This window comes from Rhopalosiphum maidis, chromosome 2 (genome assembly GCF_003676215.2).
Source record: "Rhopalosiphum maidis isolate BTI-1 chromosome 2, ASM367621v3, whole genome shotgun sequence".
Lineage (NCBI taxonomy): Eukaryota > Metazoa > Arthropoda > Insecta > Hemiptera > Aphididae > Rhopalosiphum > Rhopalosiphum maidis.
Window position 1 is genome coordinate 72,992,182 of NC_040878.1, and position 24,037 is coordinate 73,016,218.

A 24,037-nucleotide genomic window follows, 5' to 3' on the forward strand; every position below is an offset into this window, starting at 1 on the left:
TATAATAATAAAATTCCTTAGATTGTATATTTTGATGACAAAATACCATAACTATACAATGGCATAGTGAGTTTTAAATATAAAGTATAAGCTACAAGAATATTGTTAATTGTATTAGATTTTTTGGTTTACTTGCATTATACATATATTTACGTAAAAAGAAAATTACATGTGGGAATATTAAGTTAATTTCAAAAATAACTATGTCGAACAAAAAGTGAACGTGTATGAAAATTTATTTCATTCTCGTTTAGTCGAAGTTTATCTGGTATGCGAGAGTTACAAAAGGAAATAAAAATTATTATGATAAATTATATGTTATAGACATTTTAAAAATGTATAAAGCATTGTAAGAACAATTGTTTTGAATCAAAAAATATTTATTTTGTTAACTTCTCGTTCTATATCAATATAGTTGATTTAAGTAATCATAACATGTAACACATAATCATGTCAACATAATAAGATTGTGATTTTACATGTTTATTCGAAACATACGTGTACAGTGTAAACCATCTAAACTTTTGTTAAACCTGTGTTCTGAATACAATATGTACAATTAAACAAACCTATTATACTACATATAGTTATTACTAGATGGTTTACTAAATGCTTAACTGGTATTGATCTATAGTCTATACTAAATAATTTATTTTTTAACAAATTTCTTCTATGAATTATTATATTATGTCTTTATTTATTTTTACGAGTCAGGCGAGTCAGTTGTGTATTAATTATTACTTTAAGTTTTACGTTTGTCACTCAGGTATGAATTATTCAAAATATATCTGCCACGATTGGAAAATGTCCAGTGGCTCATCTAACGAACTTTCTGACATACCTTTGTACCTGATTTTAATTAAGCTAATTTGGATATGGTTTCCGCCATTCTGAACTTCTCATTGTAAATTAGTGAACTATCGATGTCAGAAATGAATCACATAATTCAGTTTTAAAAAAAAATAAAATCATTGTTATACTCATTTTAGTTTAAAATAATTTTAATGCATCTTGTCTTGTGTAAACATTTATATTGTACAATGTACGTGTATAATATAATATTATAAGGAAATACGTATGATTATGGGATAGTATTGCAAGGCATAGTACGTGAACCAATAATCAATACTGTTTTATATTATTTTGTTTTACTAGAATTAATAGCACCTGTAAAATTGACTCAATTTTAAAAATAAAACAAAACAATAGGTTGTGACCTGTGGAAATTAAAAATTATATGTATAGTATTCAAATTGTTGAAATTGTTCTTCTAGGTATTATTGTTGCTCTTAATCTCTTATCCACTTGTCATAACGCTTAGTAGTATTAATGACAATTAAAAATAGTTGATTACCTGGACATAATTATACGTACACACTACACATAATATGTATCTACACATGAATTCCTAAACAGAATTGAATACAATGATATTTAGTTATTATTGCTTTAATTTACAACAACAACGACGTTTAATTAACATGAAATAATATAGAATAATCGTATAGGATCTACAGGGAGAATTCTGTACGTGCCTTGATTAAATTTTAGTAATACAAGATCTAAAACTAACGGATTTAGCTTACGGTATATCATCTATTGTATCGTTATTATATGAATAATATTCATTGAATATATATGCTTGGAATAGTGCTTTCAAAAATGTGAAAATAATTTATTCAAACAAAATTCAATATACAAGCGAAAAAAAACTTTTACGGGGTGTATAATTTAAAGATAATTAGTCAAATCGTACAGTAGGTAAATAGCTTATAATACGTACAACTTATTTTTAGTTAAAACGACAAATGCGTATAATCGCACAGCCCACAGATATACATAATATACACACGGCTGAACGAATATGCATTAAATGATGACGTATAGTGAATGACATAATTATTTAACATTAATGTTTTTCCTATTATTTAATTTAATCAATACATTAAAAAAACATATTGTATTCAATAGTATCTATATGGTTATAATTTCCAATATATAATAATACGTTGTTTTATTGATTATTTTAAAAATTAATATTGTTGTAATATTATGTTATTAAAAAAAAAATAAAGCAAGATTATTAACATAATTAAACGAAATAAATCAATATCTATACTAATATAATACACTTTAAGATATTACCAACTTTTTTTTTCTGTTATAAGTACAAATAAAATTAATTTAATTTTAACGTAAAACAAAGAATACATACCACAGAATAAAATTAAAAGAAAAACGTGTCACTCACAACATGTAATACTAATTTTCATTCATCAATATATGACGGAAATACCGATAGAGTATTTCCACAATGGCTTTCTAGACTCGTGTCGTTATATGGCCTGTGATTTCAGTGGAAGATATTACACAAGTAAACATTTCGAATTTTTATGGCTCCAAAAAGACATTGATATTTTTCTTTATCGGTCATATGAAAATTTATTTAACCATAACGGAAATCCGTATAAAAATCTCAATAAATTTATCACAAATCAAAGTTGATATATATTCTCGTAAGGAAGTTAATAATAAAAATATCATACATTATTTTAAATTATATTTACTTTGGAAATAACACATTTTTAAATAATCAATTGTATGTTTTTATATTTATTCAATTAACAAAAAATAGGGAAATATAGGTGGCCACTTGAATTTAATGATGAATTATTACCTAAGAATAACGATTCTAAGCGAAGATTGCCTGTCAGCCTATATTACCAATTAATATATTTTATTATACATTAATATTAATATTTTAGTAATAATAATTTATCTTACAACTAGTAATGTTACGGGTTGAATTCGTTTTTACCAACAACATTGAATTTAAAAAGGTAGGTAAGTGGGTCCCACACTACTATACATTAAGTGTCAAGTGGACCACACTATTAATTATTGGTATGTTAAATTTCAATTTAAATTCGACTAAGTTAAGTTATATCACCAGGTGATATGTTTTTTTTTTTTTTATTTATTTAATATAGCTATTAAAGCCATTTATATTACTTTAAGTATTATAGTATGTTGATATATTATTTAAAAAAAATTAAATTTATTATACGAAGTAAAAATATATTCCACGTACCTATAAATAGATAATATTTTAAAATAAATCAAAAATGTTATTGCGTATAGAAAAATCCATAATAATATAAAATACATAAATTTCAAGTTCCCACGCATAATGTTTTTAAACTATTGAAAATAACTAACATATCGTTATTTATTGATTAAATAAGAAATATTGTCCAAATTAGAGCTTAAAATGTCTATAAAAAAATAATTATCTTATTACATTTTTTTAGATTTTATGATTTGAGCATGAACTACGTTAAAAAAATCTTGTATAAAATTTCAAAACTTAGATACTAAAATAAAAGTTTAAATGATTTTTTTTATTTGTCTTGAAAAATATGTAATTTATTTCAGCTACGGATACTAAGGACATTGACATTATATATATTATATATATTACATTTATGAAAAAAAATTAAAAATATAATTTTAAATTAAATAATTAGATATTTATATACATTGCAATCACTGTTGGCTATATTAGATTTTATATTTCGATTAATTTAAAAAATTCAATTGTGTTCGTTTTATTATTTGGTTGGGATCTTAACTTTTTTCATTCAGGTGGCTTATGTTGAATTTCTCTCTATGTTTCTCGTTTTTTATAGTGAGCGTGATGCTGCATAATTGGCAAATTGGTGGGTCATCTTTTGCCATCAAATATCCATGCGCTATCCTTGTGTAACCAATTCTGGTCCAATTCTTATGAATTTACTATAAAATAGCTTGAAGTTTTTTGCGATTTCGACGAATTTCATTAAAATTTGAACTTGAAATTAATATAAAAAAAATATGCCTATGTATTTTTAATAATTTCATACATATATGTATGAGAATAACTTATGTGGGATTTAGTATTCAATTTTCAAGAACTATGATCCAGCGAATAATTTTTTATGGACATCTTTAGAAAAAAATTAAATAAAAATTGAAAACTATAAATATATAAATTACTATATTATAATAACTGAAAAAGAGTAAAAACATTTTCAAAATGTTATTGTTAATAAAAAATAATATTATAATTATTATGTAAAAATTTAAAGTTTTACATTTATTCTGAGTTAAATCAAAAAATCAATTTGTCGAAAATTGGTTTGCATAAAAATACCCGTTTTTCCAGATTTTAAAAATACATAAGTATTGAGTATTTTTAGGGTTAACCATTTTAAAGTACAAACCAGATCCAATTGAATATCTAAAACCATTCCCATTTTTGACAAAAAAACGCATTTTGTTGAAAAAATAACATCTAGGTAATCAACCACAAAAAAATAACACATATTGTAAAATAAATGCGTTCATCACTGCTTTTAGAATCTAAAAAACCTTGTACGTATAAAATATAATAAAACACATTAGAAGTTTTAAGTACTTACCTACCAATAAATAATATTTTTAAATTTTAAAACTTAAAATTTTTTTAAAAAAATTGAAATTCTGTATTTATATTTGTATAATTATTTATTTATGTTTTTAAGATTTTTTGGTTATAGTATAAATATTTTATAACTGTTTAGCAATAAAATAATTTGCAATGTTCTTGGTTTTGACAAAATTCTTGAACATTTTACGCTCAAATGCTTAAATATATTACCTAATTAACTTTAATGTTTTTAAATATTTGTGTAATAACAATATAAACTTATGAAGAATCGTGTATTAAATTTTAGAGGTTTTTGTCCCAATGATAATTTAAAATATATATAAAACATACTAAAATGTATAAATATTTGATTATTAATTTATGAATTACAAAATACGAATATCTTATTGCATTTTGTCTTAATTATGAATCGTTATCTTCTAAATACATATTATAGGAGACCGCCTTTATTCACTCATCACCGCCCAAACTGAACCAGGGACTTGAAATTTTGTACAGAGGTTCTTTAAGCAATGAAGAGACACACTAAGAAAGGATTTTTCAAAATTCGACCTCTAAGGGGGTAAAAGGTTTTTTTTATATATAGAGCTATAGATATATGTATTTTTTTAATTGTTATTTCTTCTAAACGGTTGCTAGGATACTAAAAACATATTTAAAGTAATTAGACATATTTTTAGTAACCTACCTATAGTCTTATAAATTTTGTTTTTAATAATGTTCTAATGTTTATAATAAATTATATATGTAAATAACTATTGAATTTACTTAATAATTAATTAATTATACATATTTATAAATTAAGTAAACAAAATATAGCTCGTCCAGCACATCATTTAGAAACCATATATATATCGTACAATATTAAGTATACCAAGATTATAATGGTCTATTATAATATTTGCACAAATAATAATAAATATAAAAACAAATTTAATAATAATGTTCTACTAAATATTTATCAGGAAGGATTTCCAATGCACAATATGTTATTAGGTAAATGTTATCGACTTTCCTTATAAAAAATCAAATTTATATTAACATACATACTATACATGAATAAAATATGCAATTTACATTGGAATTCTTTTGTTGGATTTTCAAAAATATATATATTCATTATTATCATAAATACATAAAGTTGATATTTCACACTAAATATATTAAAATTTTTTATCATTACCTATCGATGAAAAATAAAAATAATAATTGTACAAACCTTTCCAGTAAGCGTAAGAATCACTGTCGCTATTTGATTCATTTGTATGACTATTTCGAAGACTTCTAAGACCAAAGTCGGCAATTTTCAGAACAAATCTGCTATCAACCACACAATTGCTAGATTTGAGACCGCCGTGAGAGCGAAGTTCGCTACTATGTAAATAGCACATTCCCTGAAAAAAATGCGATAAAAATGTATCCCCTTATACAATAAGATGAATGAATATACAATAATTTTAGTATTTAAATAGATATTTATTAAAGTGTTTTTAAAAAATCTAAATAATAACAACAACAAAAAAGTCATTATTTTGTTAACATTTAATGCTCAATCAATTATAATAAAGTTTACTCGAGTTAGATATTGTAATTTTGTGAAGAACCTACATGATAAAATTTTCATTCGGATTCATAAAATAAAATTAAAAAAAATGTATCCTTTATAAAAACATTATACATATAAAACAGCGGTGTCCAACCCGCGGCCCGCGAAGGTATTCTGTGTGACCCGTCACAAATTTATAAATCAGTTTTTTTTTCATTTGTTGATATACTGATTATTGTACTTTTATATTTGGTGGCCCGCTCAGATCTAAAATATAATATCATTACTCTCATAATTTAACTAAATAAAATGATACATTTTAGAAACACTAAGTATTATTTGTATGTACTACGTATCATTGTCATTTACCTTAATAAATAAGATGTCAAGTTTTTGGGCCTTTTCGTTTACTTTTTCAACGTCCATACTCTTATTTTTTAAGATATATTTATTCAATAATTATTTATACTTTTCATAATAATTAATATATCTATTTCTATTTTCAAAAGCATAACCACAGTGAATTACAAGAAATATACATGTATAAAACTTCAAATGTTTTCTATTCTCTATCAAGAATTGTCTAAAAAATATTGTACAAAAGTATATAAAAAATAATAACTAACCACACATCTAGTAAAAACCCTCGATTATGCTGAACAGAAAAAATATGATATTAAATACAGATTGTAAAAATATCTAAAATGTTTATATAACAAAAAAAAGTACACGAAACATTGTTTTGCGGATTATGTTTAACATACATAACTCGTAATTGAAAACTGTTGTTTTCGACCCAAGTTAACTTTGTATGATGAAACATGATATGCATACAAAGAGATCTTATCGCCATTATTATTTTTATTGTTTGATTGTTTTTATTTATTTATTTATTTATTTTTATATACCATATTTATATGCTATCGCGATGGTTTACAAACACGAGTATTGTAAAAACAGACTAGAAAATAATGATGTGGTCAACACATCATTATATCTGAAATTAATTGCGGTCTAACACCACGCACTGCTGAGACTCCTCGAGATCAATATATCACTATACGGCGAGTGTGGTCTCTTTCTAACTATATTTTGTGTTAATTTAAGTATCGCGATCTTAAATAATACACAGCGCACGCATTCATAGCATACAAAATAAAATTGCTTGCGTATTATCTTACAACTCGGTGGTTGTATTTATTATACGTTATAATAGCTATGTTATATTATTCTTTACAGAAAAATATAAAATATGACTGTTATTAATAGACTTCAGTACAAAAGGTTAAAAGAAATAAATATAAATTGTAAATAATGATAAGTTGTAAATTATGTATAATTACTTTAACAATATCATGCATCAGACTGTACCGGAACATCCAATCCAGTTTAAATTGGTCATTTTCAAGAATGTCCTGTAAACTTCCTTTGGGACAATACTCGGTCAATAGCCAACAGTAATTGGGTTCTATGCACGCTCCATAGAACCGAACTAAATGGTCATGATGCAAATCTTTCAACTGAAATAAAACATTATTATTTTTTGATAAAATTTTTATCATTAATTAATCCACCTTGACACCTGTGTACTCAAAAAGTTACTACGTTCATCCATGTATAATATTCTTTTTTAAAACAAATAAGATATTTGTAGAATACATTTAAAAAACGAATAAAAAAAAAAGTATATTGTATCTATGTCATAATATATGATTCCGTTTTCTGAGTTTTATCAGAATAATTTGTAAGATTTACTATCAGTTAAAAGTAAAATGATATTATTCCATAAAAATTTCAACATGTCTCTTATAAATATTTTGAAAAAGTTAACTTTTAAAATATCAAGTAATATTCAGTTAAAAATTCTATTGTAAGCATAAAATCTTGATTGTTCATATCTATTATACTATTTTATTTAACATCAATCCATGAATATTATGATTGTAAAGAAACAGAAAATAAAAACCCGAAACCAAAAGATTGACTTGATGAAACCAACAACAAATACAATTAAGTTAACTCTATGATGGCGGCATATAGTTCTTTATAATATACTCCCGTATAAAAAAAATTCTAAATTAAACACATCCCTGAAATATTTTGAACTTGTAGCAATATCTTAGACATATGCTTTTGAAGTACTTTAAAAATACTTAAAATGCTATAAATCATAAATCAAATTACTTAATTATCTTCACCTATCACCATAATAACCATATTATATAAAATATATATGTGTTGATGGTATAATATAAATTATTGATTATACAGTATTTCGTAAGCTCAGAACTTAACCATTAGTATTATCTCTCACGTTTCACCAAAATTTGTAATCATCAATAATCATTACATCAGTGTCCTAATCCCTCTCGATTACTTCACTAGATCTCACTTTTATCTAATAATTGGTTTTTCAATGATTTAAAACCGTTGTTTTTGATTTTCTCCCTCTTTCTTTATCTTTTCCTTCTAACAACCAAAATGCTCGAATTCTTTTTTTTCTCTTATGAGCTAGTCTTACAATAGACCTACAGTGATGATGTGTTGTTAATATTTACGATATACCTATAATATATATATATATATAATATTATAAATTATTATAATTCATATCATTTTAATCTGTTGTAAGTTATTTATTTATTATTTATGTTATACTATCGTCAACATAATATATTAAATTTACACTTTATAGAGTCTATATTATAGACCTTTTATAAACATAATAAGTACATAAATTAGGTCACGGATGAAAATATACGAGATTAATTTAAACTAAGAACGAACCCATTTCATTAGCGAAATTCTATATTAAAAACATACCCACAAGAGTACAGGATATTAAAATTAATTATACATCAACAGGGTCATTTCATGTGTAATGTATATATAAACATCAAACATTCAAATATCCGTGTATATAATATAGTTAAAATACACATTCACACACTATTGACTCTTGAGCATCGAATTAAGTTTTCTACATACCCTTTTCAATTCCAGCAGGCGAGGACGTGTCAACTCCAAGCGCGATCTCTTTAACGTTTTTAGTGCAACCTTATTACCCTGTAATCAGAAAACATAGTAAAAAAAAATTACAATAATATCGATGAAATGCTATCTTGTATGGAAAAATGTTAGTAAAAATATTAAATATATAGTTAAATATATATCGTACGAGTACGAGTTTGGTGGTTCACCAAATATTTTTTTCCATAAACTTTTTTTCAATAAAACATTATTTAAATTTAAATTTTTTGCAACTTTTAAGTAGGTACCTATACTTATATAAAATATTTTCAAATCCTTTTCTTATGCAGTGTTAAGAATGTATTATGATGAAAATATAAACTTCTATTTTTAAAATGTAAGCCCTTTTTTGTATTGCAACTTGTAAGTTGTTAAGAAAACTATTTTTTTTTTTTTTGAAAATGTTGATGTTTATTTATTTTAATTATAAAAATACTTTTTTTCAAAATTCAAGTATTAAATGTAATAATTAACAATAAATTAATAGTTAATAAATAATAGGGTTAGATAAACGCGTATATGATGCTCTAGAAAGTATAGTGGATGGTTAGTATAGATTTTTAATTTATGTTCTTTACTTTTTCTCAGTAAAATTATTTTTAAAGAATTCGTATACATAGTACATAATATGTATTTGATAAATCATAAATTACTCGTTTGGATTTTGATTTAAATACATCAATATTTTCAATGAAGTCATTTGATTAACAATTTATTCCAAAATAAGTTGATTCTCGTTTGAAAAAAAATAAATTTGTATTGTTACAGTAAACTCCTTAAATGGTATAATTATCTAAATAATTAAAAATATGATTCTTGTGTATATTAAAAATTATAAAAATAGGAGTTTTCATATACTTATTAGTACAATAAAAATAGGGTTGAGTATGTTTGGTGAATCATTCTGCATATACACTATTTAATATGTATAGTACACCACTTATTACTATATCTTTATCTCTTAATATATAATAAAATAATAATTAAGAAGCTTAATAGCTCAAATATTTTTATTTTAAGGACCTAAGATTATATTATCATCGTAAAAAAGCGAGAAACGAATAAAAATAATAACTACAAATGTACGATGCTGTTAATACCTATAGTAATTTGAAAATAACTTTAAAATACTTTTTTTTTTTATTAATTTTAAAAAGGTGAACAAATGATTACCGTTCTGCTGTATACTAGGTGTTGAGTAATGAATATGTTAAATTTGAATTCAATTATAAAACATTGTATACGAAAGACGATTCTTAACAAAGACAGTACACCAGCCTATATCACTGAGTAAATTTCATGGAATATTTTTTGTTATTTATCTTACTATTAGTATTAGGGTATGATAATTATTAATTTAACTCTTGCCAAAAACATTTCATTCATTTTATTATTAATACTTAATCATAAAGATAAGAACATATTTCTCGAAATCGACACCAAAATAGTATAATATATAATAAGTATATATTATTACCTAAATTATATAAGTGTGTGTACATGTATATATGAATGTGAATATATAGGTTTGAATATAATATTTATAGTAAAAGGTACTGATCATGTATAACAAAAATGATACATTAAAAAAAAAATGTATATAATACATTACGTTAAACAACAGCGATGATTGTAACTATTATACAACTGCGCCATCGATATATTCACACATTTTATACATTAGTGTACGTAATGTGTATTTTATACTTATTACGTATCATTTTGAATACATAGTTATGTCAGTATACAAAAAATAAAAATAAAAATTATAATCTGGTTATTACAATAATCTGTTTTGTTAATGGCGTTCATTGTGCCTATTTATTTATGATAAAACTCGAACATCTCTCGTGTTGTGTACACATAATATACATAGAAATTCAAACGATAATGCTACACGCTATGTGAAATTCAACGTGAGGATCATGAGTAGTTGCTTGATATCGGCTTCAATAATGTAGGGAATGTGTTTACTTTAATGCGTTCCCGTAAAAATTCAATTTTCTATGAATATTAACACTTATAATTAAAACATTAAAAAAAACCTTAAGTTCGAAACGTTTCAAATCTATTACATTACGATTGTGGTATCAATTTAAGACATGAGTTAATATAAATTTGAAATCTACCACATTCGTAGGGTTTATTTAAATAATAAATAAATTTGTATTTCACAATCACTATAAGATTTTAGTCTATTGAAATTTTCTAAAAATAATTTTTTTGAACTACCTTATACAGTAGTGTACATAAAATAACGTAATAATAAATATGCATTTCATAGCTCTAGATATTATGAAGTCCATTTTAAGGATCCTTAAATGAATATTATAGTTTCATCGGTTTCCTAAGCCTTTACCGTTAGCTTGTTTATAACTAATTTCATGTATTATGTCGGCGTATTGTAAATGTTTAGATGATAAATATCTTTTGTAATTATTGCAGATAAAATTTCATTTTTATGAACAAAGTTGATGAAATTTAGATTTTAATTAAAATCTAATTAATTAAATTAATTTTTCATCTGGAACACCTCCAAAATTAGAGAATATTTACTCATACTAAAAAGTGAGTATGTCAAAATTTAAACGATTCTATGCCCCGAATGTTTTTAAGCTGTTTATAGTTTTCACAATGGATCCAAAATACGTTATTGATAGAGTTGAATTATCGTGTAACCTATAGATATGAATAATATTTAATTTAAACGTTAAGTACTCGTTTTGAATAAATCTAAAAAAAAGTAAAAAAAACTTTTATTTAGTATTTAACTTATTTACTAACCAGAATTCAAAATAAAAAAAATATTCACTGTGCAGCATGCCCGTGCTAAACTTAAAAGTTTCCTTATTTTCTCCTATTTATAGTCAAAATGTATGGAAATATTTTGTATCGCCCAACCTATATTATTTATTTATTTATAAGCAAACATTGTTCTTTGAGCTATCCACTATATCTAAAAATTATATAGCTTTTTAAAAAAAGAAATAAAAATGAACACCGAAAAATGAAAAATTAGTTTTGCACTTTAAAAGGATTTTTCAAATAAAATTTAAAATGAACTAAAAACTACAATTCTTATTCAAAATAAAATAATTAAAAATTATATGTTTATATCATAGGAATAATAACGTTTTAAAGCCCGTCGATGCATTGTTATTTAAAATTTTCAATTGTACTTTCCACAAATCACATTTATTTTTGGAAATTAAACATACGATAATTATTATGTGACGTTTATAATAAGAATTAACTAGTTTTGTTTTAAACCATTTATTTATTTCATCACCAAATTGTGTACATATTATCTGGTATGTATATTTATATGAATAACTATTAAAAACATTTTACGTTTCCGTTTTAAATGTTTATTCTCGCTTGGATTATAAATTCATAATCTTAATACTACTAAAAACATAAAGTCAAATTTGAATTGTATTTACATTCTACACCAATATTATTTAAATTTTAAATACATCTTAGTAAAACGAATGTTAAAATATTTTTATTTTATGACTTGGCAATCATTAATGCAAAAATGCTTCATCTATAATAAGTAGCCATTTTAATGAACTTTGATTAATAGTGACGAAACTTTCTGAGATACTAAAATAATATGTATATTGTTATAAAAAGCGAAACAAAATATATGCAACTGAGATTATTTATCTCTAGCCTATTAGGTAATGATTATAAATTTATACTTTTAACGAACATTTTAAGCAATATATGAGATACTATTAAGCAACAATTATTAATTTTAAATAAAATGTTTTTCAAGAATTGTAGAGGAAATTATTTATGATAAATCATATTATATATATATATATATTATAATACTTTAGATTTTCAAATTTTTTAAATATTCATTTATTTTTAAGTTTCGATAATATTGTTTATTTTTTTGAATATTAAGATACAATGTGCAAACTACTGTTATGGAATTTATTTCAAAAGAATAATATTGTTATTTGCATTATTCATTTCATGTTTCAGTTACTAAATTAGATATACAATTGTGCATTAGTAAATAATTATCTTAATTTCTTAAGCATAAACACACAATAAGTAATACAAATTTATATATTTTGTGTTGAAAACTATAAAAAAAAGAAGAAAAAAATCATACTTATTATTTTTCTTATCTATGTCTTATTTTATTTACTTAAATAATAAATACATAATAAGAAGAATTATCAAAAATAACAATATTCATAACATGAGTTAAAACTTTCAAAATAAAAATAATACAAGTTATAATTAATTATTATGAATTCCTTATAAAACTAATTAAGTGAACATAAAATAAGATCTTTTACCAGTAAATTATACACTAAAAGTATTTTGATTGAAATAATATAGATTAGATTTAAAATATATACAAAAACTAAACATTAATTTAATTTACTTAAGGATATTTTTTTAAAATTTTTAATTCTCTAAAAATTGAACACTTTAATTAATGGTGTTAATAATAATATGTCATGCAAAATGGTTCTAAATACTGCAAAGAATCAATCATTTGCAGTGTTTTCTTTTCAGTGGTTAACGAAGCTTTATGAAACTTTAAAACAAATTTACATTAGAAGAATTCTTTGGAACATGATAATAAAAATATAAACAGTATAAAACCTATGTGTACAATTGTATACTACAGTTTATACGATATGTTTGTTACAAATATTACCTCTTTACTCTTGCGAAACAATAGTTGAAAGTATCCTAACATTATAGTTGTTGTTGATAAAATAAAAAAAGTTAAAATCGTTTATCTTACAGTAGAATCGAAAAAAACCAACATGCTGAATAAGTGGGATATAATGCCAAGTTATGTCATGACACCCATTTACAGTAACAATAACTGTTTAGAATCTATCGAGAATGAGACAAGTGATCAAAAAAAAAAAAAATATATAAAAACAAAAACGGCACAAAGATACGTCTTAAAATCTTGCTATATTTTCAAAGTACTTATTATTTTTCTATGACACAAAAATATCTATAAATATATATTATCATAAAAGATTAATGACGAAAATCCTACAGGAATTTAAAATCATATATTATATTTTTATAATTTATTATGATAAAGTAATCAAACGAGAATAAATATCGTAATTATAATTAAAATTATATAGGTCATATCATGTTGTTTATTTGTCAATAAATATTACCAATAGTACTGTTATTTTATCGAAAATCTTCCGCAGTGTAAATGTTTTGTTTCAACGAAACACCTAGTTTAAAGACTAGACAACAATCACTGGCTACTATCAATTTGATAATTTTTTGTTGGTTTTTTTTTTATATTTATATTATTATTAACATTCATTATTTAAAAATATCCATTCGTACTAGTTTTTGAGAATTACATAAAATTTGTGGGGTCGATTTTCGTGACAACGATACAATTATTTCGTGTTTCAATAATATCATAACAACACATTTTATCAAGTCAGTCTACGTCATGTTGGATAATTCGCCGGCCGTAGAATCGTTAGAAGTATCGTCTCTGCAGACCATCACCACTACTACCTCCCCACTGATAGCGACTACCCCAACCAACACCACTACCATTACTACCACAACTACCATCACTACCACCACCACCACCACCACCACCACCACCACCACCACAACCGCCAGTACCACTTCTGACCAATCAAATGGAGATGAAGGACGCCGGCTGTTCATGGGCAACCTGCCAAAGGTGAAATCGGAAATGGAAATTTGCGAAGAAGTCAGCCGAAACACAGACGGCCTGGTGCGCGTCATCACGTATAAAAACTTTGAAAACCCCATGTTGCACCGAGGCTTCTGTTTCCTAGACTACGAGTCCAGTGCAGCGGCCGCAGAGGCCAAGCGCCGGCTGTCTGGGTGCACGGTGTTTGGGTGCAAGACGATTGTTGACTGGGCGGACCCGGAACCGGAAGCAGATGCCCAACAGATGGCCGCCGTCCGAATACTGTTTGTCCGGCAGTACGGTGGAATGCTTGATGAGCGCACACTGGGCGACGTATTCGGCCGATACGGCAAGGTCGAACGTGTCAAGAACCTGAAAAATTACGCGTTCGTGCATTTCGAACGTCGGTCGGACGCTAAGGACGCTATGGATGCGCTGGATGGCGCTGTGGACGAAGCATCCGGCGTCCGGATCGACGTGTCATGGGCCAAACCACCCGCCGAAAAACACATCCGGGAACGGGTGCTCCGCGACCGGGAACGGCGTATCCGGTTGCAGATGCTTCATGGGCCGCATCGCTCTGAGCAAGAAGTCGTTCCCGTCTGGTTTGAACACAAGATGTGCGATGCCACCACCCCCGGGATTACCTCGAACGTCGGCATCGGCTCCACCATACCGTACTCCAACTATGATCACTATAAATACGACTTTGGCAGACAGAAATTTGCGTGCACGTGTCAAGTTCAACGGAACGTCGAAAAGGTGCCACCACAACGAAAACCGGAACTACAACAAAGACAACAGGAACAACGAAAAAGCTGCAGGCATGTTACTAATGCGTCAATTTCGGCGGTAGGAATGACTTCCTCGATGAACAGTAATCGTCAATACAACAACAGTGATGATGGAAATAATCAAATACGACAACAGTCACAGCGGATACCTCTCCAACATCAAAACATAGTCGAAACCCCCGATCCTTGCGTCGGAACTTCCACCACTCGACACGATCGCGGCGATTGTGCTAACGACATTACATACTTGGACTCAATTATTTTGAAATTTTTCCATAAGATTAGTCTAGACCAATAATATAACAAACATAGTCAATCCTCCGTTATCTTTCCAAATTTTAATGTATTTAAGAAAAAAATTTTCCAGCACCGTGCAATGATGTTTGAAATAAAAAATAACTATACCTAAAAATATCTAAAAACGCAATAGAACTTTATTTTGTTCAGAAATTTAAGCAGTTCTATTGGGTAAGTTGAGAAAAATATGTACAATCGTTATTAAGTGCATATATAGTATGCCTCGGATTAATTGAATTTGTGCCAATTTGTGTCTTCGGGATTTTAAAAATAAAATATTATTATTACACATATTATTCATTACAATCAAGTTTATAATGAATAAAATGTAAATCATATTATACAATAATAATTATTCTAGAAAATCAATTTTAATTAATTAAATTATCAAAATTAAACTATGATATTGGCCTCGACCAATAATATAACGTTTTAGAATATTCATATTGCTTTGAGTGGTACCGCTGTTAATATAATCAACATAACACAGTAAGAGTACAATATTAATAATACTCCTAAGTACCTAAGAGAAGACATCCCAAATAACTATTGTTCATTTTATATCCGACCTTATTTCAACGTGATCAAATAACTTTGACACCAGCTATTTTGGTACGGTCAATTTACCACGATCAGTATACGTACTTACATTGAATCCATTGAAATACTCACATAATACAAATGTAATGGCTGTACCCGTATTATTGGTATAGTCATGGGGCCATTAAAGTATCGACATAATATTATGGAAAAATCGTAACATGAAACTACATGTGAGACGTACAGTAAGAAATAAATTATTGATCAATTCCTTATAGCGAATGGGATAACCGTAGTTAATCATAGATGATATACAATAAATTTGAATTTTGCGTTAACTAATAAATTATTGGGTGCAACAAGATAACGTTTATTAAGAACGATATTAAATATATTGATTTCCAGTGCTACCATAAAATATGATATATTCCATAGCATTAAACTTTGATTTTAAACCAAATCTTTCTAATGTTTCTACACACATTAGGTTTTAATTTATCTTTTTATTATTTGACTTTATAATATTTTGTAAATATTTTAGCCACTAGCACCACTGTTTTATTATCGTCTACGCCTTAAATTCTATTTTCCCAAGTCGTGCATACACCACTTCTAAATTGTTTTTATCTCATCAGTTTATCATTCCATATACCTCTGACACTTGTTATTTTAGTTTTTAAAAAAAAATTGATTTTGTAGTCTCCAGGCTTAAATGTAGCTTATACGTAAACATCTTATTCTATAACTGTTTACTGTTGCTCCATTATATTATGTTTTCGGGTATTCCATCCGATCTCTGAGTTTCTAATTATCCAAGCTATTGATACTCATTATAGTTCTTCTGCAATTAAAATGTCTATTCTTTGTTCTTATAACTAACCGATGTACGTCCTGGTAACTCTAAAAATCACGGATTAGTAACTTTTTAAAATAATTCTACTACCTGGCTATTTTATCACTAGAATCTGTTAAAATATTTGTTTTACAATCCTTTTAAGGTTTAAATATCGTTTATTATTATGTAAACATTTGAATTAATCATGAAATATGAAGTTTTCATAGTAACAAACGATTCAGATCCAAACTTTTAACATAATATATAACATTTAAGTTATGAGGGCAAAAGTAAAAACTCAAATAAACAAAATATTTTTTTTTTTTTTTTAAGACATCCTCTGTTATATTTTGACTTTTAGTTAATAATATCTTGTTTCTATCAATTTCGTATGCGTCAAGTAAAGTCAACAGAATTTGAAACAAAAATATACATGTAAAATAATAAGATTAAATCGTTCAACCCTTGGTTCTTCAGTGACAAAATAATTGAATCAAAAGTTTCTTTATGAAACGCCAACGTACAGTTATTATCACATTGAACAAATACACGTTTATGAATTCTGTCTGTCTAAATTTTATGCAGTCGGTAAAATGTACCAAAAATAAATCTTACAAAATAAAACTATCTAAATAAATTATATAATAAAGTTGTACATAATTGTAATATGTATTTCAGGAAAATTGAATGATATATATTAATTAAGTATTATAATATATTTATAGTAAACCTAACCTTAATATATTATAATATTATATTTTTCTAAAACCATATAAATGCTTCAAAGTATCACAAATATTAATGATTTTGTAATTGGTATTTAATCTTAGGTAATTGTTTTACAACGTTATAATTTTTCCTATAGTATAATTATAATAATCCTTGAAATAGTAAATAAATATAGCTTATAATGCTTACATCTTTGTCGAGAGTTCTTATAAAGATTAAAAAGTACTATTCAGCTAATTCAATCAATTCTAACCTAATTTTTAAACATTCATAATTCAAAGATAAAAATTGAACAACGATTTTTCTCATTTTTTATATTTTATTCGCTACACGAACTTTTGATAAAATCATTATTTTCAAGACCAAGATAATAAACAAATGTTTCACCAGTTTAATTATAAAATATAACTATGCTTGATATTATTTGAATAAAAATTGTGACCAAAAATATAATATTTTACGACAAAATTATTCAACCAATTTATAATACAAACGGAAATATTTTAATTACATATAATTTATCATATTTTCTTTTTTTTTAAGCAAATAAAAATGTCTCGTTTTTTATACAGTTTTAAATATTCTCAGTAAAGGTGCTTTTACAGAATTACTAGTATTATAATTAGTATTAATATATTTTTAGTTCGTTGAATAAAAATCGGGTTTTCATACGAATATTTTTTAATTAAATACTTGATCAATTATGCTACTTACTAATAATGTAATAATACGATTCGCAGGTAAATGTATACCAATATTTGCTTTGAAAAATAACAAATTATTAAAATGTTTAAATTGGGAAGATACTATGATAGGAGTCTTTATATATTCGTTTGTAACATAATATCCCATTGACCAACGTATAATAATATGATACCTAACCCAATAAAAATACTTATTATCAATGGGCTATGCAGAACTTAGGTACATAAAATACGTTTTTCTTAAATTTAACAAATTACCAATAGTTAAAATGTTAATAATAACTATATACGTGGTATATAAAATAGTACTGTGTTTGTCAGAAAATCAATATACATATATACATTTATAATTCTAATTATCATGAAAAGCTGTCCAGGTACTGACCTTGTAAAATGCCGTTTGAATGAATATTTGGCGTCCATAGTCACATTGACTCATGAGACTCATGAGGTCATCTGATATGACGGTCTGCAATTGAAAAAAAAATAACCAAATTATTTTTATAGTGAATAAAGGTATACTCTTAAGGTATAATAATAGTGTACTCTTAATAATGCACCTAATTAACTTTTTAGGAATTCGTGCAAAAGTGTAGATTTGTAAAACACGATTTTTTTTTCGAACGTTCGCGTAATTGTTATAAGGGGAAAATCTAGTAAAAATGTTGACGGGTTAAGTTCAACAACTTATATACACCACGAGCTAATTATCGTGTAGTTAACGTGGTGGTATAACAACACTTAAATATACGCGTCATTACAGTAGCGAGTACGCAACTGAAATTCTGGTAAAACGCGCAAAATGTAACGTAACAATAACATAATAGAATATTTTAGTATACTTGATTGTAATTTTATTATTATTTCGTGGATATTTTATTACATAGTTTGTTATTCGACACGCAAATGACGGTTATAGCGAAGGGGTCGATTTGAAGCTATGCAGGCGTTATGAAAACGAATGTCGCCGTGGCGGTATGTAATAATATTATTTCGTGTAAGCGTGACGACGTAAAATCATAGGAGAACGCGCGGTGGTAGGGAAGATAAGAGGGTTGAATTTAAGAGCAAGTCGATTCCTTCCTGGATTTTTTTTCTTAAATATTATATTTTTCACAAAAACGTATCTCAGCGGTATTTAGTAAGGCTCGGAATGGCTGAGTTGCAATCAGTTTGACTTTCATAGTCATCCGATGATGGTTAAAACCGCATTACCAGATATATATACTACGAGTGTAACTATTGCTGCGTCGGTTTTAAAAGAAGCCCTATATTTTATAAATCCAGCAGAGACCAATCATTTTGGCACGGTCACAAATCGAAAAGCAGCAGATACAGATAAAGGATTCGGTTAACATAAAAAAAAAAATATATATGATTAATTAATAAAAAGCAGCAAAAATGTCGTATCATGACTGCTGAATAATGACGGGCGATAGCAAAATCCTCGTACCTACCTCGAAACTCGGGGCACATGGTAAATGTTTAAGGCAGCCAAAAGTGCTTATCCAAATTGCGGTGACGCGGAGAAAGTATAATTTTCGTTTAATATTAAATAAAATACATGTGTTCTACAATCTTTGTATAAAATACACCATCTGCAAAGGCTTTTAAAATTGTCTCCCCGCATTTCCGCAACCACAAATATTATGTGTATTACAACACTATTTTCATTAGGTAGGTATACTATTTTTCAGTTTACAGGTTGTAAAATTGTACGTAAAGAACTTGTATAACTTAGACACTTGTGTTTTTAAAAAATGTAAACACCATTCCTTTTTTCAGAATATATTCTAATAATATTCTTTAGGCTATTTTTTATATTTTTATAATAATTTGTTTTTGATTGAATCTGATTTGAACATAATATGTCAATTGTCTTATGAAAATTTTCTATTTCAAATATGGTTAGTAGGAGTAAAAATATTTAATTTTTTTTATTTTTGACTTCGATACCAATGAAGTATGAGATTTAGTTTTGTGATCAAAATACAAATGTAATAAGACGATTATAATATATTATAAAATTATATTAATTATAATTATTATCGTTATATTAGGTACATTACTATATATTATTATTATTATTATTATAATTATCATCATTGCCGTCCTTTGTTTGATAAGTGTATGCAATTGGCATCATGAAACAAGTGGATTCACGAAACAACCACAGAAAGTATTAACGACGGAAACATAAACGGACTTTTAAAACGAATTCTTCTCTGTGTATAATTTTCGATTTCTGCAAAGCACAACAAAATGTAATAATTGCATAATTTACCCTTTGGCTGTTTCTTCTAATGAGACTTGTCATGCTCATTCTCCATTTTTCCTGCGGCACTCGTATGATGTCGTTGCAATTGACTTTCCACGTCATGGATGCGATTTCAGCTTCAAGCTTATAATGTCTAGAAACAAAAATATTAATATCGTCATAATTATTTATAGGTACTATTGTTTATAAAAATAGCAATATGTATACTATGTAAATCAATAGAATTTGTATAAATTTCACATAGACAATTATTCATTTTTTTAATAGCAATAATTATTATTTATTAGTATTCTAATAAAGTAATTCTACTTATTATTGTTAATGGTAATTCTACAATATTACTCTAAAAAAAGCAAATTTTTAAAATATATTTTATTTTTTTGTGAAAATGTTGTATTAACCTTCATAATCATAATCTTATAATAATAATAATAAAATAGAATTTATAAGCTATAGAAATATTGCTGAACGACAATCTTATTTTCACGCTTACACAATTTCACGTCAAACGAATTTAAATCAACCACATTGTTGAAATGTGAAAAGCCGGTTTTACAATATATATTTTTGCTAAAATTGTGAACCATAAACAAATAGTTGAGGAAATAGGTTTTCTACTAAAATATTTTTACATTTAGGCGTCGAAGCTCTTAGATATATTAAATATAAATATATATAATGAATATTTTTAGGTCGCGTATTGATTATTTTACTTTACCAATTACTTTTGTTTTCTGATATATTCTTGTTTCATAACTACTGTAACATGAATAAAAATTAAAAATTTAGAAAAAAATCATACTTAATAATCAAATGATTTATATTTCTAATTTTTATTTATATTAACTACTAAGTCACCCTATGCTTAAATGTGTACTTTGGTAAAGCAAAGAATATTTTAAGGACATATAGACTTGAGATCATATACAAAAATTCAACTTTATATTCGTTAATGCAAATTATTTCTTTAGAAAATCCATTTTAAAATTATTAATTATAAAATCACATAGATATTTATTACTTAAATAATATAATATTATATCATATGTCTTATATATTTTTTTTATCATAGACCCAACCACAAGTTCATAAGTCATGAAATTAATTACATTTTTTGATGATTGATCAGATAATAGTGTTTGGTGGTTGTATTAGATGTTTTAACAAATATAAAACTTACAAAAAACGTATCCCGTCACAGTTTTCCCAGTGTAAAATAATATAATATACTATTATGCAGGAAATAAATAATAATAGTAAAACATATATCAAACGTTTGGATATTAACTTTTAACCAATTTTTTTCGAAATCGATTTATATACTTTAAAATATGTTAAAATTCAACTACAATTTTGCATTTAGTAAATTATTCTAGGAGCCTAAAACTTCATAGTTTAAATGAATTATTTATACACATCACGCGTGTTTGAGTAAATACTAGTTTTAGGAACAAATTTACCGACATTTACGGCAGACAAATAGAATCTAATATGATACGACACGTGTAAATTTCTACTAGTTTGTCAGATTAAACGTTCACTATTTTTCAGTGTTCGTTATCTTAATACTATATGCAATAACCATGGTAGACATTTTTTTATAAATTCATAAATAACCTTTTTTTAATGCAATACAATAAATATTAATTGTAGAAATTCATACATATATATTCATGATTACCGGTATGTACTGAAATGTCCGATTGATATGTATAAAAAAACATTTTTATATACTGCTAAACAGCTATTAACCCCTCCGAAGTATTTACATTACTGATATTATTAGAAAATACATAACATATTATTAAAAATATTATTTCAGGTATAATAATATGTACCTACCAACATCTAAAAAGTATAACTAGTTTCAGAATTAAATGAAATTATACATTAAATATTAGATACTACCTATACACAACATTTTGTTTTGACCAAGTGTAATAAAAAAAAAAAAAATGTTAAAAATACAAAACATTATAGCATACACAAAGTATTTATTATTATTATTATATTTTTTTATGTCATGGTATAAAGAATTATTAATGTAAGCACAATTCCACCGACTTAGATCATAATTCATAACATATTTTAATATTTATAAATGTTTATTCGATGTAAGTATTTACTTTGTTATATCCATTCTGAATATTTTATATTTTTAACTATGGAATATATAATTAATAATAAAGTTATACAATATAATATATTAAATTTAAATAAATTAAATAACTATAGCATTTGTAAGTATATATGCATTGCAAATTAAATCCTAGAAAAAAATATTATGACTTATATATTATTTATAATATCGGCTTGATTCAAACCATTTTATTATACACATTTCAATGCAATTAAAGGGTAATACATAACTCGAAACTATTGTTAAAAATTAAAAAAAAAATATACACGGTGCAATAAATTAGAGAAACTAAATTAATTTTAGTTTAAATTACAACAGATATTCATTTTATCACTTTAAAATAAATAATAAGTAAACAATGGCAATGAATTAATTGTATGGCGCTACGACAGTTGTATACATTTCATAAATGGTATAGTTGTCTAAAGATTTATTACTTTTATAATATTTTTCGTGTGAACTTCGCAGTCATAATATGAAAGCAGTTGAGTATGCCACCACCACGTAAAAGTTTTTATAACTGTGCTTAAAAGTCCTCAACACCTATCACAATAAAAGTTTATGATTTGGTTACAAAAACCCCAACTCATCCGTAGTTTTTAACATTAATTTGAGTTTTTTTTTAGCTCAAAACTTTTAGATGTACATTTGTTCACGAAAGTATTTTTTTATCTATTTTTTAATTGTAAAAGATTCTAGTGTTTCATATTACCGTAAAAATTATATAAATATAAACGAAACAAGTATAAATTAAGTTATACCGTGTTTCACTATTATACTCCGAACAAGTGCGTCAAAGTCATATCCTTATCGATTACTAGGAGAGAAAGTAACCATGAATTGTATACGTTTCTAGATTCAGTAAGTACCGAAATTAATATAAGACATAACCTTCAATAGGAGTTAAATAAAACACAAAAGAACATTAACAGTATAATATGAAAAGTATAAAGTATGTTTACACTCATACAATTATTGAAAGTTTAAGCTCCG

At 25.7% G+C, this 24,037-nt stretch overlaps 1 protein-coding gene across 1 annotated transcript in view; it reads right to left on the reverse strand.

The window, feature by feature from the left end:
- Nucleotides 1–24,037, reverse strand: part of LOC113555129 (atrial natriuretic peptide receptor 1) — a 275,973-nt gene that overhangs the window by 125,926 nt on the left and 126,010 nt on the right. Inside the window, exons 9-13 of the mRNA XM_026959465.1 lie at nt 20,911–21,037; nt 19,012–19,095; nt 9,003–9,080; nt 7,358–7,534; nt 5,688–5,862 (exon numbers count right to left, since the gene is read on the reverse strand). Coding sequence (XP_026815266.1) covers nt 5,688–5,862; nt 7,358–7,534; nt 9,003–9,080; nt 19,012–19,095; nt 20,911–21,037 — 641 coding nt within the window. The remainder of the gene's footprint in view (nt 1–5,687; nt 5,863–7,357; nt 7,535–9,002; nt 9,081–19,011; nt 19,096–20,910; nt 21,038–24,037) is intronic.